At 50.0% G+C, this 17,717-nt stretch overlaps 1 protein-coding gene across 1 annotated transcript; it reads right to left on the bottom strand.

Moving 5' to 3' along the window:
- Positions 1-4,200: 4,200 nt before the first annotated feature.
- Positions 4,201-17,252, bottom strand: LOC115081292 (matrix metalloproteinase-23-like). Its single transcript, XM_029585785.1, has 3 exons — positions 17,207-17,252; positions 5,896-6,004; positions 4,201-4,886 (listed from the first exon to the last, which is right to left on the bottom strand). The coding sequence occupies exons 1-3, from the start codon at positions 17,244-17,246 to the stop codon at positions 4,646-4,648; spliced, it is 390 nt and encodes a 129-aa protein (XP_029441645.1). The 5' UTR covers positions 17,247-17,252; the 3' UTR covers positions 4,201-4,645.
- Between the last annotated feature and the right edge of the window lie 465 nt (positions 17,253-17,717).

Raw genomic sequence — 17,717 nt, 5'->3', positions numbered from 1 at the left:
CACCCTCCGTTTGGGGGTTTTTTGTTTTTTTTCTTCTGTTAAGGCAGGGGCTCTACCGGCGGCTGATTGCTGCCTAGCACTACTTGCACAGGCTTCTGCCATGTCCTACTCTACTCTCTTAGGAGCAAGTTCTGTGCATGGATTTGGAGAGGATTTAGTGTGCAAGCTTGCAGCCCTTAACTTTCATCTAAATCCACCCCCACACACATTATGCAGGCGACAATAAATGGGTATGAGTGATAAGCCGCACCTTAGAACAAAAACGAAACCACATTTCCACATACACTGCACTATATATAATGCTTTTATTAGGATTGTTTTTATTGAACCATCTAATTAGATTTTATTTCTGTCTTAATCACTAGTTTTAGGGTTTTTATGAATTTCGAAGGCTTGTATTTAATATTTAGCACGTTATTTTATCTTTTTATGTTCCCATTTATTTAATGCTCAATTATATTAGTTTATAGCCTGATGTGTAATTAGTTTCTGTGTTAGTGACTTTATTGTTTTACAGTTCATGATTGTCTTCTGTTTATTTTTATTGTTGTGAAGGCAAGTTCCAAACAACGGTATAGAAAAGCTTACAAATAAATAAAAACTAAATAAAACAAGAAAGGGCAGAGGTGGTGACTCACTCTACAAAAAAAAAACCCTCCTTATCTCATTACCAGAATCTCAAACCCATCCCAGCCCCTGCTGCCTCCCTATTCACCGCTGTCCCCACTCGTTTCTGAATCTCTCCTCTCCACCAAATCCCTGCTGGGAGCCAACTTTCAAAATTGCCCACAAAGCTAACACCCATGTCCCGCAGCCCTGAGTCCACGACCCTCCCTCTCTCCTCAAGGACTTTTAAATCTGTTGTCTGAGTCTTCCTCCCTCACCCTTGATTCCTGAGCCCTGCAAGGCCTTGAGCCAGGGCCCAGCTGCACCTGCTGCCAAGCCTGTGTCTCCTTTCTTCCTGCCCAGTGCCCACCCACACCAAGGATGACAAGAGGCCTAGGCCGGGCAGCAGGTAGAACAGCTGGGGCCCAGGTAGAGGGCCCTGCAGGGATCATTAACTAAAGGGAAGGGAGGCAGAAGCAGGGGAGAGCAGGGTGCGGCAGTTTCAACCCCCCCCCGATGAGCCCAGGCGACTGCCACCTCTGTAGCTGCTTGGCTGCACCCAGGGACAGGACTGTTAGCATAGGGCAGTCAGCCCTGCTCACATCCTCCTCCTCGTTCAGGGAGGTTTCATAAGCAGTACCTAACAGCACGGTGCCTGTTCATACCCCAGACTCATGGCTTTTACATTCCTGCCAGCAGATGGAGGCAGAGAGAGGTTTACTGACTGAGCCACATAACTTAGAGAAATACTGAGGGACTGCAGCTGCCACGCCACATCCTGCAGATGGTAGGTAGAGGATGTAAAACCTTCCGTCTGCAGCAGGAAAAACAAACTTTAGGAATTTAAGGAAAATGTCTGAATCCTGCCAGGGAGTTGTTAGGTGGTGGTGGGGCCATTCTCACTAGTTTGAGGCAGACGAGCTGGGGCTTGGTGACCCTTCTGCCAGAGAGGCATAGGTGGGCGTCTAGTGCTTGCAATACCCTCCTGCCCCACTGACAACGCTGCATAACTGTCCCAAACGAGCAGGGAAATATTCTTTTTGTTTTGTTATCCAGGGCTGGTTACTAAAGTTAATTGAGGAAAGAAAAAGGGGGGGAGATGGTTTCCTTTGCCTTTTTCTTGATTGCACCAGGGCCGGGTAGCAGCCGGTGCTGCTCAGCTGTTATCCCCCAACCCAGCTCCAGTTTCCAGGTCTTGGGAGCTATGGCTTTGACAGGGGAGCTGGTGCCTTGGGTATTTGCGCGTATGCAGCCTCTGCAGAATCCAATATGGGAGGAGTTTCACCTCCCCCTTTCCTTTGAGGGGGAAGGCAGGGACGGTCTTGCATGGTGGGTTATTCATGCCAATCTGGAACGTGACGTGCAACTAGAAGTTCCAGATTGGGTAATTCTCAGCACTGCTGCCAGCATCGCAGGGGGGAGGGGTGGTGTGTCAGGAGCAGTCAGCACAGGGCCAATGCCGTTGAAAGATATTTTTGAAAAAAAGTGTTGGGCAAGGTCAGGGACTGTGAGGGCCTGAGGAGGACACAAAGTGGGCCATCTCGGAGAAGGGATCCACAGTGACCCAGATTACAATAACCCTTTAGGAGGAAGGTCTGTAATAAAACCTATGCAACTATGGGTCCATGCTTTGGCTGAAATGGGTAATAGTTGTAGGAGTCCAAGGCCATGAGTGGGAGGACTTGTAGCAGGCAAACTTTGGATAGGATTCCACATAGCGTCATATGTCTGTAGGGAGTCTTACAAACACCTCGGGGGGACCTGCCAGTCTGATGTCATGGGCCCACTGAAGTGCCTTTTCCCTGAGGTGCATAGGCACCACTGCTTTCTCTGCTAGCACCGTAATCGTAATGTTGGCAAGGATTTTGGCCAGGTCAGTGATATGCTGAGGGGGTTTCTGGTTATCGGAGGAATCAAAAGAGTGAGATAAGACATCTGCCCATTGACGTCTTAGCTGGGTGGTAGGTCATTTGAAAGTTGAAGCTGTTAAAAGGGTTCACCTTGTCTGCCAGGAATTCAATCTTTGGACTGTTGTAGGAATATCAAGTTTTTGTGGTCAGTGACTATGGTGAATGGCCCTTCAAGGAGGTGCCACCGTTCTTCTAAGGCTAGCTTAATGGCAAGAAGTTCATGGTTTCCAGTACTGTAGTTTCAGTGTGTACATTTTTTTATTTTTTTTTGGAGAAAAAGCAGCAGGGTTCATTCTCCCCTCGGTGCCAGGTTGAGAGCGCACTGTCCCAACACGAACGGATGAGGAATCTACCTCCAGCAAAAAATGGAGGTGGGTGATCTAGGTGCTTTAGACAAGAGGTGGTCACACAGGTTGCTTTGGGTTTTGGAAAGCTTGGATCACTGCTTCTGGCCAATTCCATGTGTCAGCACTAAGAGGTGCGGCCAATGAAGAGGAAATTAGAGATAAACTGTTCTTGAATATTTCTAGGGCATTGTTTAGTCCAAAATGGCTTTCTTAGTGTTGAGCAAGGTTTTCCACTCATCCTCTTCACAAATCCTTGAGGTTGTACTGCCCCCTGAGATCCCACTTTGTGAAAATGGTGGTCCCTGAAGCTTGTCAAACAACTCGGAAATGAGAAGTAAGGGATACAGATTCTTTTTGGTGATCATGTTTAAGCCACGATAGTCGATGCACAGCTACAACGACCCATCCTTCTTGTGGATGAACTAACATCCAGCCCCTGCCAGAGATATGAATGATCTGATAAAACCTTGTTCGAGATTCTCCTTGATGTATTCTGACATTGCTTGCATCTCGGGGATAAAACTCTTCCCTGAGGAGGTGTCTTGCCAGGAAGGAGATCAGTAGGACAGTCATAGGCTCTGTGAGGAGTTAGGCTTTCAGCTTGTTCTTTTTTGTTGACCCACATAGGTCACATAAGCTCAAGGAAGCCCTGGTGGTATTAGTATAGTAGAGAGAGCAGTGGTCCGTAGGGGCAAAATCATTTGCAGACACCGGTAGAAGCATTGGATCCCCACTGGGTGAGTTTTGCCTGTGACCTGTCAATGCTTGGGCTGTACTTTTGGAGCTATGGTAACCCCAAAATGATGGGGGTTCACAGACTTTGGCCAGATGCAAAATGAAATCTATTCCTGGTGTAAGACTCCCATGTGGGTCACAAGTTCGGTGGCTGGCTGAAGCTTCCTTGCAACGGCTCCCTATCTACAAAGGTACCAGTTGTATGAGCGGGAGAGTATATTTCTGCACCAGATCATCCATTAAATTCCCGGCTGCTCCAGCATACTACCCTTCAGTAGTACTGGTATCAATATCTGTGTTGAGGGGGAGGAACATGAACGACCTAGGGCAGCCTCCCCAAGCAGCCCTAGGCTTGGATGTTTCCAGACGGCATATGCATCAGATCTAATATAAAACTCATCAAAAGTAGATGCAGAAATAGCAAACATGCTCAAAACAACACCATGCATGCTCTCTCTCAACTTTTTACAATCCTTTCAAATTCTCACAACACAGTCTGATTACGTATTCCCCTCTTATTGGATAAAGGGACTGCAACTATCGCTGCTAAGTCACCACAAAAACGTAGTCCCTTTATCCAATAAGAGGGGAATACCTAATCAGAGACAGATGTGTTTTTTGAGAATTTAAAAGGATCATAAATCGTTGAGAAAGCACATGGGCGGCATTTGAGCGTTTGCTATTTTTTTGCATCTCTATCAACTAAAGATGTGTTAATAGTTAAGTATTTGGGTCATTGGTGTAGTTTTGATGAGTTTTTTTGATATATACACTAATGGTATTATCTGTTTCTCATTCACTAGCCAGTGTCTTTTGGAGGAGACGAGGGCTTAGAGACCCATAACCTACAGGTTTAATAAAACACAAGACCTCCATCACAAGGTAGAATTGTCCTGTGGAGCTCATTGTGCGGACAAACAGATTAAATACATTCATGGCAGATAGTTCAACCATTTCGGCTAACAGTCAGGGATGCATCCCTGATGCCTGAATGCTGGGCTGGACAACGAGCAGGACATAAATGCACTTGCCCTGCCCTGAGCGCCATTATGCCTGCCCTGGAAGCTGAGACGGTCTCTTAGGATGCGTGGCCAGCATCCCACATTCATTCCTCTTCTTTCTAATCCGGATGTGCCAGGAGTGGGCCTTGAGCACTGTGCCCTGGTGGCATATCAGGCAGGTGTAGTGGCCTCCGTTGTTCTTGCCGGCAACGATGCGGAGATCTTGATTTTTCAGGAGGACGTAGCCCGGCACAGATGTGGAGAGAAGCTGTCCATCTTTGTACCAGCTGCAGAGAATCAGCAAAGGGTTTAAAAGGTGGACACTCATGCTTGATTTGCTTTTACTAATTAATACAATGAGACTTGATAATCTTAGGGCAATTTTGACCCATTACTCAATCCACTGCTGCCAGACTGAAAGCTACCAAAATGCATTTGAGAGGTAAACAGACCTGAAGTGCTCAAAATGTATTGAAGTGGAATTTGTTTTAATGAGCATGTGGTGGGTGCACAGAGCCCTATGACTTGTGATAAAAGCAGCAAAGGGGCAGTGAAACATTTTTGATGTGACAGTCATTCATATTCTCTTAGGTTTTTTGATCATTAGTAGCTTTAATATTACTTAGAAGATTCTATAACATTTTTTGCATCAACTTTGTGCTTGAGTTTTGCCAGACACCACAGAAGGAGAAAGGCTACATAGGAGTGGATAGAAAGTGCTGTATTAATAGGAAAGAACTGGGCCACAGAAGCAGATTTAGAACAGACCAAGGCCATGCTTGACACTGCAGCTAGTAGCCTAAATAACAATTACATACAAAGCGAGAATTAACAAGAAGAGCAAAAGCAAATTAACATACGGTCATTTCAGAATGTTTATAGTAGAAAACAAAACAGACATTTTGACAATTATGTAACCTAACTGAGGGGGAAAGATACAGTGTAAAATCCTATATAATGTTTTATCAGTGAAATCTAAGAGTTTTATACTGGTACTGTGTTTGCATAGTTCTCTGCCAATCTCTCTCTCAATAAGGTCTTATCTTATTTTGTAGCATTTAATAAAGAAAAGTTTTCTTCACAGGTGTTGCTTCTAAGCCTCTATTTCAGTGAACCACATCAAGCACATTAAAAAATATTGTTTTCCTTTATATTTAAACTAACAAACAGTCCCTTGGAGCATCCCCCAAGCCCAGGACTGGCAGAAGCTTTTATGGAGCTTCCCCAGACAGGAGCTCTTCTATGGTTAAGATTCCCTTTTACTTATCAGAAGAGCTCGGGATGCGATAGTCTCACCTGATTTTCGGCAGAGGCCTGGAGGCTCCCAGCCCACAGCGGAACGTCACCACGTGGCCCTTGGGGATATGTCTGACTTGGGGCTTTGGAGTCAGAGATGTGGTGGCCTCTGGAAGAGAGGAAGATATTTCATTGGAGGCAGTAGCAGTGTTGGAGGAAGAGGAGGCAGAGTGGTGACAAGACAGGACAGACAGAGGAGATACAAGGCAGTGAAATCTTCAGGCACAAATGACTCATTTCACACTTGTGCTCAGAGTCCCTGTTTCTTGGTTCAGTAACTCCTCCTGTCTCCTTTTATTTCCAGCTCATTCAGAAGCAGGGCTGAGACCTGTCAACATGGGCCATTATTTTAACAGACCCGCCCCGCTGCTCCTAGTCTGGTCTTGCAGCCAGAGTCCTCGGGCCAGGAGCCAAGCATTGGGGCTCCTTCTGGAACCCTGTATCATGGGCTTTATCTGGCTGGTCCCCTTATCGATGACCATGGCTCCCCTCCCCCAGGGTTTGTGACATCTGCTTTTTCAGTCTCCCCGGTCCCAGCTGATGCAGACTGTGAAAGGCCTGACCCAGGAATTGAAACCGGGATCTGTGCATGTCAGCACTGCAACTGAACCTCTGGGCCAGCCTAGAGTCCAGTACTGAACTCCAGAAATGACCACTGTTGCTGCGCTGCTCGTTATGTATTTCCGCACTGCCCAGTGTTGTATATTCCTCCCCCGCACAGATAGGAAGCCTGGCACTGCACCTCACCAGGTATTTCTGTACCATGCTGTACTACACAAATAGTTCAGCCCAGCACATTTGCCAGGTTTTACTGCAGTTGTAATGGAACGTGGCATGCAAATAGCATCTGACCAAATTCTACTGACTGTACAAAGGAAAAGTGGTTCTTACCTGCTAAGTTTCATTCTTGGAATGCCACAGATCAGTCCAGACTCCTGGGTTTTGCCTCCCTGCCAGCAGATGGCGACAAGAAAACCTTTACTGATGCTGCTACTTAATGTGATGTTACCACCTGCAGTCCCTCAGCATGACCTGTTCCCAAGCCAAGATGAGAATATCTAAACACAATAACTGAGACCCTCAACCCTAGTCAACAAGCAGAAGGAAGGTGGAACCTCTATGGAAAACCCGTTTAAGCAGAATATATAACCAACCACTCTGCATCATTTACATACTGCTATGATGAGCGGGCTTTACTGAACAGGTGAGCTTTTGGACTGATCTGTGGTATTCCAGGAACAAAAATTAGCAGGTAAGAACCAATTTTCCTTTCCTGTTCATACCCAGATCAGTGCAGACTCCTGGGATGTACCTAAGCTAGTCTATACTGGGTGGGAACGTGACAGCTCCACTCGTAGTACACACACCAAAAAGCAGCAGAGACTGGCGTCCGGACATTAATATCAGGCGAAAGTGTCTAGTGAAGACCAAATAGCTGTCTGACAAAACTGTGGGGAAGCTGGCGTACACACAATCCACAAGGTAGTTCATTCGTGCCTCAATAGAATGGACCCTTAGTCCCTCAGGAACTAGACAACCCCTGCAAATGCATAATCTGATTGCCTCCTTCAGCCTCTGTGCAATAGTAGCTACAGAAGCCTGCCTTCCTCTCTATGGACCATTTCATAGCGCAAATAGGTGATCCGATTTCCAAAAACAGATGGTAACAATGCTTGACCGTTGTCTAACCGATGATGCTCCGACAGAAGAAAAACAGATTGGCAGAAAGAAAGGCAGTGTGCATCATGACTCTCCTGCCTCCAAAATCTGTAGAAAAGGGTCCCAACAAGAGAAGGTCTGCAGCTCCAAAATATTTCCGACAGAGCAAAGAGCCACCAAAAAGACTACCTTTACAGCAACATCCTTTTAGAGAGACCCTTATCAATGGTTGAAACAGCAGCACTCCATGGAGCACTAGCAACACCAAATTAAGGTTCCACAAAGAACACGTCTTTTTCACTGGAGGGTGCAAATGTTTCACCCACAAAAAGAAAAAACAAGCTTGAGCTACCCCCTGCACCTCACCCCCAAAACAACCTAAAGCTGCCACTTGCACTTGAAGGAAATGAAAAGCTTAGTCTATATTCCAGACCCCTTTGCACAACAAGTCAAACTATGTTAAACCCAAGCTTGAGTAGGTTCAACTCTACCCCCAAGACATGTTTCAAACACTTTCCACCCTCTCATAAGCAAAAGAAATGGAAGGCCATCTAACTTGTAGCAAGGTGATAATGACCTCTGCAGAGTATCCCCCTTCCATCTCAATCCTTTCAAAAGCCAGGCTGATACACAGAAGCAATCCCCTGATCCAAGAGCACTAAGTGCTGTCTAATAAGCGCATGAAGACAACAGAACCTTAGTGGGATGTACCGTCAAATTTACTAGGTCCACCAACCACGGCCACTATAACCATTCCGGAGCTACAAGTATCACCTTTCCCTGGAGCTTCTCTATCTGATGTAACAATCTGCCTGCCAGAGGCCATTGGGGGAAAACATTTATTTATTTATTTTTAATTCTTATATACCGATGTTCCTGTATAGAATACATATCGCACACATATAGGAGAATCTGTTGGTCACAGTAGGAATAGAGCAACGATGCCATCTGTTCCGTTCTCTCACCTGTGACTAACAAAGGACTCGCCTTGGCGCTCTGTTTTGATGCCACCAAATCCATCTGGGGTCTACCCCACATGGAGCATCGCTCACTGCCTTTGTCAGTTCCACTTCTTTGGGGTCCAACCCTGCCGATGGAAAATACACCTAAAAGTTATGTATGCCGAATCGAGACACTGATAGAGCTGTCAGGTGTTGCTCTGCATAGCCCAACAATTCCTTAGTCTCCTGAGACACCATCCAATATTTGGTTCTCCCATCAGTTGATATAAGCCATTGAATTGACTGATAGGACTCACGTCGCTCAACTATGCACACGCAAGCAATGCTAGGTAAGGTGCTATCGCTTTTGACCGACTGATAAACCACGATGCTTCCTCCGTCGACCATCGGCCTTGAGCCGTCTGCCCCTGAGAAACAACTCCCAGAGGCTGACCTCAGTGGTTATTACCCTCCAGTCCAAGATGTCCAAGCCCATTCCTGCTCCAGGTTGCCCCAAAGAAGGCCACCATAATTTACCAGACGTGGACTCTCCTTGAGTGGCAACATACGTTGAAAACTTTTCTGAAGGGCTCCAATGGGAAAGGAGCACAGTCTGAAGGGGCTGCATATGAGTGAACACTCAGGGAAACTAGATTCAGCGTCTGTGCCAGAGAAATCAGAAACTGTAGATAGTCCCCAACCCTGGAAAATAGTAGCCTCAAACGGCAAATCTGTATCTGCAGCGTTGTCACCCTATCCGCTGTGAGAAACACTTTGCCACTCCTGGTGACGAAATGGTCCCCAATATACTTCAGGGAAGGGATCAGAACGAGATTGCTGCCCAGAGACCGCAATCTCTCCATGACCCCATGCATCGACTCTCGTCACAGGGCCTCCGACTTCACCCGAAAGAGTCAGTCATCCAGATGAGGATGTACTAGGACTCCTTCCTAGTTTGCAGTGCTCTCTCTAGTCCGAATGGAAAAGCGTGAAAACGAAAAATGATCTTTTAGACTCATAAGTGTTAGGAACTCCCGACGCTCCATTTGAAAAGATGGACTACCTTAGGATCTTTCCTTTCAGTCATTGGTCCCTCCAGAGCAACAGCAAGATCCTGCAACAATTTACCTGCTGGAAACTCTGCTGTTGGAATATCCACTCCCTGAGTCCTCCAAGTCCCCCATCAAATTGCCTTGTTGACCTCACAAACCAAATAGCCACGAGATATTTCTAGACCTCTTCTGAGGGTCCAGCCTTGGTGATAATTTTTTTTTAACCAGCCTCAGGCAACTCGGAGTGGGCACCCCTGTCCCCTGCCAACTTCCCGGCCAGGAAGGTCTCACGCAGAAGCAGGACCAACTCCAACGCAAAGCCTTGTGACCGTGCAGCACCACCCTCAATGGGGTCCTCGGCATCTAAGATATCCTGCACACGGCTGGGGATAGAGAGGAGACACACACCCCCCTTCCCAGCTCCTTCTTTTCTCCTGCACAGGTGGACAGAGTGGCATCCATTCCCATGCTTGCCAAAACGGCTGTGGCGCCTGCACCCAACAATCGGGCTACACTCTTGTAGTCTGCGTGGTTCAGAGATGCAGCGGCCACAGAGAACTGCCTTGCATGTGGCTGACCGTGTCACCAGCTTCTGCCACAAACCTTTGCCAGCACCAGCAAGGTCTTAGAGGGCACGCGCTGAGATCCATGCATCGTGTTCATTCCCCCCCCCCCCCCCCCCCCCCCTTAGTGGCCCTTCACAGATGGAAAGCTGTTGCCCCGTGGTCGGTCCCCAAGTCAGCCGCTGCTGTATCTGCAGCCCCTGCTGAGCCCGACTCTCCTGCCTCCCGTGCCCCCCCAGTAACGCTGCACGGCTCCTAATTTTAGTGAAGCAGTTGCACAGTGCACCTTAGCTGATCCCAGGTGTTTTTTTCACTGTCGGCTTGAGAGCAGTGATCTCTCCAGGCTGGATCACTGAGCCACATAAATCCCACTCCCAGGCACTCAACATTTGCCCTTAGGCATGCTGGCAAAATTTTCTCTTTTTTTTTTTTTTTTTTTAAATCACCCAACAAGCAAACCGGTAAAGAAAGGCAATACTTTCTAGGGATGTGAATCGTTTTCCATATCGTCTTAACGATAGAAATCGTGTGGCAGGGCAAGAAAATCGTCTTAGGCACGATTTTTTAGTTAAAAAATCGTTAAAAATCGTTTTTTTCCGATTAGTACGCACTAACTCGAGTTAGTGCGCACTAACGGAAGTTAGTGCGCACTAACTGGAGTTAGTGCGCACTAACTGAAAATGATACAATTTGACACTTTTCAGGTCAGTTAAGGTCAGTTTAGGAATGAATATGTATTCCTATTGGCTGCCCTCTTATTTATTCATGTTACCAAGTTTCCTACTGACAGTATATGGGGGATGGGAAATGGAAACAGTTGGTAGCTTGACAAAACAAGTAATGTGATCAGTCAATGTGACTAGAACTTGTGCCCTAACCCTGATACCAGGGGTATTGTGATCTTCCTGCACACAGTGCCCTATCCCTATTAATACCAGGAGTGTTGTGATCTTCCTGCACACAGTGCCCTATCCCTAATACCAGGGGTGTTGTGATCTTCCTGCACACAGTGCCCTATTCCTGATACTGGGGTTGTTGTGATCTTCCTGCACACAGTGCCCTATTCCTGATACCGGGGGTGTTGTGATCTTCTTGCACACATCCCGATATCAGGGATAGGGCACTGCATGCAGGAAGATCACAACACTCCTGGTATTAATAGGGATAGGGCACTGCATGCAGGAAGATCACAACACTCCTGGTATTAATAGGGATAGGGCACTGCATGCAGGAAGATCACAACACCCCTGGTATCAGGGATAGGGCACTGTGTGCAGGAAGATCACAATACCCCGGAGGAGTGAGGGTCAGGCAGCTCCCCCCTGTCTGTGAAGCCAGCCTCTCACTAATAATGCAGGGAGGGAGCTGTCTCAGACTTCACCATCCTCCCCCCCCCCCCTTACCCACACACCATTCACTAGCTGGGACATGGGGGAAGTCAGGAGTGAGGGTCAGGCAGCTCCCCCCTGTCTGTGAAGCCAGCCTCTCACTAGTAATGCAGGGAGGGAGCTGTCTCAGACTTCACCATCCTCCCCCCCCCCCTCACCCACACATCATTCACTAGCTGGGACATGGGGGAAGTCAGGAGTGAGGGTCAGGCAGCTCCCCCCTGTCTGTGAAGCCAGCCTCTCACTAGTAATGCAGGGAGGGAGCTGTCTCAGACTTCACCATCCTCCCCCCCCCCCCTCACCCACACACCATTCACTAGCTGGGACATGGGGGAAGTCAGGAGTGAGGGTCAGGCAGCTCCCCCCTGTCTGCAAAGCCAGCCTCTCACTAGTAATGCAGGGAGGGAGCTGTCTCAGACTTCACCATCCTCCCCCCCCCCCCTCACCCACACACCATTCACTAGCTGGGACATGGGGGAAGTCAGGAGTGAGGGTCAGGCACCTCCCCCCTGTCTGTGAAGCCAGCCTCTCACTAGTAATGCAGGGAGGGAGCTGTCTCAGACTTCACCAACCCTCCCCCCCCCCCCTCCCCCACACACCATTCACTAGCTGGGACATGGGGGAAGTCAGGAGTGAGGGTCAGGCAGCTCCCCCCTGTCTGTGAAGCCAGCCTCTCACTAGTAATGCAGGGAGGGAAGCTGTCTCAGACTTCCCCATCCTCCCCCCCCCCCCACCCACACACACACATTCACTAGCTGGGACATGGGGGAAGTCAGGAGTGAGGGTCAGGCAGCTCCCCCCTGTCTGTGAAGCCAGCCTCTCACTGGTAATGCAGGGAGGGAGCTGTCTCAGACTTCACCATCCTCCCCCCCCCCCCCTCACCCACACACACCATTCACTAGCTGGGACATGGGGGAAGTCAGGAGTGAGGGTCAGGCAGCTCCCCCCTGTCCTGTGAAGCCAGCCTCTCACTAGTAATGCAGGGAGGGAGCTGTCTCAGACTTCACCATCCTCCCCCCCCCCCTCACCCACACACCATTCACTAGCTGGGACATGGGGGAAGTCAGGAGTGAGGGTCAGGCAGCTCCCCCCTGTCTGTGAAGCCAGCCTCTCACTAGTAATGCAGGGAGGAGCTGTCTCAGACTTCACCATCCTCCCCCCCCCCCTCACCCACACACCATTCACTAGCTGGGACATGGGGGAAGTCAGGAGTGAGGGTCAGGCAGCTCCCCCCTGTCTGCGAAGCCAGCCTTCTCACTAGTAATGCAGGGAGGGAGCTGTCTCAGACTTCACCATCCTCCCCCCCCCCCCCCCTCACCCACACACCATTCACTAGCTGGGACATGGGGGAAGTCAGGAGTGAGGGTCAGGCAGCTCCCCCCTGTCTGTGAAGCCAGCCTCTCACTAGTAATGCAGGGAGGGAGCTGTCTCAGACTTCACCATCCTCCCCCCCCCCCTCGCCCACACCCCATTCACTAGCTGGGACATGGGGGAAGTCAGGAGTGAGGGTCAGGCAGCTCCCCCCTGTCTGTGAAGCCAGCCTCTCACTAGTAATGCAGGGAGGGAGCTGTCTCAGACTTCACCATCCTCCCCCCCCCCCCTCACCCACACACCATTCACTAGCTGGGACATGGGGGAAGTCAGGAGTGAGGGACAGGCAGCTCCCCCCTGTCTGTGAAGCCAGCCTCTCACTAGTAATGCAGGGAGGGAGCTGTCTCAGACTTCACCATCCTCCCCCCCCCCCCCCTCACCCACACACCATTCACTAGCTGGGACATGGGGGAAGTCAGGAGTGAGGGTCAGGCAGCTCCCCCCTGTCTTGCGAAGCCAGCCTCTCACTAGTAATGCAGGGAGGGAGCTGTCTCAGACTTCACCATCCTCCCCCCCCCCCCTCACCCACACACCATTCACTAGCTGGGACATGGGGGAAGTCAGGAGTGAGGGTCAGGCAGCTCCCCCCTGTCTGTGAAGCCAGCCTCTCACTAGTAATGCAGGGAGGGAGCTGTCTCAGACTTCACCATCCTCCCCCCCCCCCCTCACCCACACACCATTCACTAGCTGGGACATGGGGGAAGTCAGGAGTGAGGGTCAGGCAGCTCCCCCCTGTCTGTGAAGCCAGCCTCTCACTAGTAATGCAGGGAGGGAGCTGTCTCAGACTTCACCATCCTCCCCCCCCCCCTCACCCACACCCCATTCACTAGCTGGGACATGGGGGAAGTCAGGAGTGAGGGACAGGCAGCTCCCCCCTGTCTGTGAAAGCCAGCCTCTCACTAGTAATGCAGGGAGGGAGCTGTCTCAGACTTCACCATCCTCCCCCCCCCCCCCCTCACCCCACACACCATTCACTAGCTGGGACATGGGGGAAGTCAGGAGTGTGGGTCAGGCAGCTCCCCCCCTGTCTGTGAAGCCAGCCTCTCACTAGTAATGCAGGGAGGGAGCTGTCTCAGACTTCACCATCCTCCCCCCCCCCCCCCTCACCCACACATCATTCACTAGCTGGGACATGGGGGAAGTCAGGAGTGAGGGTCAGGCAGCTCCCCCCTGTCTGTGAAGCCAGCCTCTCACTAGTAATGCAGGGAGGGAGCTGTCTCAGACTTCACCATCCTCCCCCCCCCCCCCTCACCCACACACCATTCACTAGCTGGGACATGGGGGAAGTCAGGAGTGAGGGTCAGGCAGCTCCCCCCCTGTCTGTGAAGCCAGCCTCTCACTAGTAATGCAGGGAGGGAGCTGTCTCAGACTTCACCATCCTCCCCCCCCCCCCCCCCCCCCCCCCCCCACCCCACACACACCATTCACTAGCTGGGACATGGGGGAAGTCAGGAGTGAGGGTCAGGCAGCTCCCCCCTGTCTGTGAAGCCAGCCTCTCACTAGTAATGCAGGGAGGGAGCTGTCTCAGACTTCACCATCCTCCCCCCCCCCCCCTCACCCACACACCATTCACTAGCTGGGACATGGGGGAAGTCAGGAGTGAGGGTCAGGCAGCTCCCCCCTGTCTGTGAAGCCAGCCTCTCACTAGTAATGCAGGGAGGGAGCTGTCTCAGACTTCACCATCCTCCCCCCCCCCCTCACCCACACACCATTCACTAGCTGGGACATGGGGGAAGTCAGGAGTGAGGGTCAGGCAGCTCCCCCCTGTCTGTGAAGCCAGCCTCTCACTAGTAATGCAGGGAGGGAGCTGTCTCAGACTTCACCATCCTCCCCCCCCCCCCCTCACCCACACACCATTCACTAGCTGGGACATGGGGGAAGTCAGGAGTGAGGGTCAGGCAGCTCACCCCTGTCTGCGAAGCCAGCCTCTCACTAGTAATGCAGGGAGGGAGCGGTCTCAGACTTCACCCCTCCCCCCCCCCCCCCCTCACCCACACACCATTCACTAGCTGGGACATGGGGGAAGTCAGGAGTGAGGGTCAGGCAGCTCCCCCCTGTCTGTGAAGCCAGCCTCTCACTAGTAATGCAGGAGGGGAGCTGTCTCAGACTTCACCATCCTCCCCCCCCCCCCCCTCACCCACACACCATTCACTAGCTGGGACATGGGGGAAGTCAGGAGTGAGGGTCAGGCAGCTCCCCCTGTCTGTGAAGCCAGCCCTCTCACTAGTAATGCAGGGAGGGAGCTGTCTCAGACTGGTATCAGGGTTATGGCACTGTGTGCAGGAAGATCACAACACTCCTGGTATTAATAGGGATAGGGCACTGTAAGAGATGACTGTAGTAGATTGAATAAAGATCTGATGTTTCTGCTCTCCTCACACCAAACAAAAACAACACACAAGCAGAGAAGCCCTTCTTACAAAGCTGAGCTAGTGAGTTAAGTAGGAGGAAAGTAAACATACTGGTGCCAGTGTGGCTACTTAAAAAATACACTTACCAACAATCAATTACATATATTTGAACTGTGTACGTTCCAGCCAGGACCACCTTTCTAAAATGCACAGTGATTGGCAATTCAACATGCACTAGCATTTCAGGTGCCTGCTAACAAAATAATAAACAAACAAGTTCTAGTCACATGAGTGCTGATCATTACATTACTTTTTTTGTCAAGCTTCCAACTGTTTCCATTTCACATCCCCCCAACCATATTGGTAACATCAATAGATAAGAGCACAGCCAGCCAATAGGAATACATACATACATATTCATTCCTAAGTGACCTTTACTGACCTGGGAAGTGTGAACACTTTGTTTCATTTTCTGTTGGTGTTCGTTAGTTCCAGTTCTATTTCCCATCCCCCCAACCATCACCTCAGTGGTAACCTTGGTAATATCAATAGATAAGAGGGCAGCCAGCCAATAGGAACACATATTCATTCCTAACTGACCCTTCAGTGACCTGGAAAGTGTTTATTTGTATCATTTTCAGTTAGTGCGCACTAAATCGAGTTAGTGCGCACTAAACACGATTTAACGATTTTTAACGATAAATCGTTAGAATTTCTATTGTATCGTGTTCTATAACGATTTAAGACGATATAAACATTATCGGACGATAATTTTAATCGTTGAAAAACGATTCACATCCCTAATACTTTCCTTTGCTGATCACCCAGCCTGGGAGGTACGAGAGAAGACCACATGGGAGACAAGAAGGGAGCCAGACCACAGACTGTCCATGTCCTCGCCATGGGTGCGCTGAGGGTCCACCATCCCTCGATCTGAGGGATGACCTTTCCTGAAGCCCAACACCCCCTGGGAGTACAGACAAGTCTTTCCTTGTGATTTTTTTTTTTTAATTCCAGGCTGCAGGTTTTAAATCTCTACCATCTGCTAGAGTCTGAAATCCTGAGGGACTGCAGGGGGCACACGAGGTTAAGTAGCAGTGTCAGTAAAGCTTTTCTTCTCTGTCTCCATCTGCTGGCAGGGAGGCAAAACCCAGGAGTCTGGACTGATCTGGGGTATGAGCAGGAATGTAGGATAGCAAAGGTTAGTCCTGGTTTCTGGATCCCAGAGCAGCTATTCCCAATTTTTTGTTTTTAATGCCACAGCACACTCAGGACTGGATTCACTGTGTTGGGGCAGGCACACTACTCTCACCCCCCCTCCCCCCCCCCCCCTTCCTTCTCCTCCCTCACCATACTACCACTTTCATTTAACCCGTCCCTAACTCCTGAAACACCTCCTTCCATTACCTCCCAGCCCCCCCCCCCCCCCGACATCAGCACCATCATCACCTCCTACCCTCTGCCATCAGCATACCCCCTTCCCTCTCACCCCCCGCCACACTGCCTCCTGTTCCACCCCCAACACCTCCCCCCAGCATTACAGTCTTCCCTTCCAGCCTTTTATGGCATCACAGCTTCCCTTCCAGGTCCCCTTGGCATTGCCACCAGTGGAAGATACCACCATTCACTCTCTGTGCCTCCTCTCCAGATGACCTCCAGCAAGAGGAATCCAGCAAGCAGAATTTCTTACCCAATGTTGACAGGTACCAGCTCTCTTCTGGAGTATTGTCGCGCCGCACAGAGAGGTGCGCCGGTACCGCACATTGTGGGGAATTGCTGCACTACACAGAGGCAGAGTAGCACTGTATATTGACTGATGGAGAAGAGGCTGGAAAAGTATGCAGAGAAGCACAGTTACAGAGGAGAGGAAAGCAGGAGCACGCCGGGCTGGAAAGGGAGAGGAAGAAGTATTCCGAGATGAAAGGAGTATGACGGGGACAGAGTAAAGAGTGAGCTGAGAAACCGAGAGGATGGAGAGGGCCTCACCAAAGCAAGCGTTGCAGGTGCTTGGACAATGCCTCTTCATATAGACTGGCCGTCTCCCTACAGAGAGGAGCCCAGAGCTTGCACTGCTGCTTCTTGTCCACACAACCTATCGAACAAGAAGTGCAAACATGGTAAAGTCAACCTGCAGTGTAAGGCCCTGAAACAATGGTAGTAACTGTCCTGCATCTGGAAGAAAACAATTTGTTCTGTTTTTAATTCAAACCTGCAGCTCCTCCCCTCCATAATATAGACTGAGCAGATCCAGTGTGCAGTCTGCTTCCAATTCCCTCCCTAACCTGCAGCTCTCTCCCTCCATTAACCAGACTATGTAGCACAAGCTCAGCACCCTTCCATCCTTCCATGCTCTCCCCCACCCCCCATCGTCTTCCCATGCTTCACTCCCATCCATTACCATACAGCTGCTGAATAGCCCAGATATCATCCTGAGCCACGTGTCGTATCCTGGTGTACGTGGCATTTGGGTGCATCCAATGCACTTAGATCGTGGGAG

This window comes from Rhinatrema bivittatum, unplaced genomic scaffold (genome assembly GCF_901001135.1).
Source record: "Rhinatrema bivittatum unplaced genomic scaffold, aRhiBiv1.1, whole genome shotgun sequence".
In the NCBI taxonomy this organism is placed as follows: domain Eukaryota; kingdom Metazoa; phylum Chordata; class Amphibia; order Gymnophiona; family Rhinatrematidae; genus Rhinatrema; species Rhinatrema bivittatum.
The sequence above is the reverse complement of the archived record's forward strand: the minus strand, read 5'-3'. Positions and strand labels throughout refer to the sequence as shown.

What these genes read in the sequence shown, in the direction of transcription:
- LOC115081292 (XM_029585785.1), bottom strand. Translation starts at nt 17,246, where the DNA reads ATGAAGAGGCATTGTCCAAGCACCTGCAACGCTTGCTTTG. An exon ending in CACCTGCAACGCTTGCTTTG is followed by an intron (nt 6,005 to 17,206) that starts GTGAGGCCCTCT and finishes CCTCTCTTCCAG; the next exon opens with AGGCCACCACATCTCTGACT. An exon ending in AGGCCTCTGCCGAAAATCAG is followed by an intron (nt 4,887 to 5,895) that starts GTGAGACTATCG and finishes GATTCTCTGCAG; the next exon opens with CTGGTACAAAGATGGACAGC.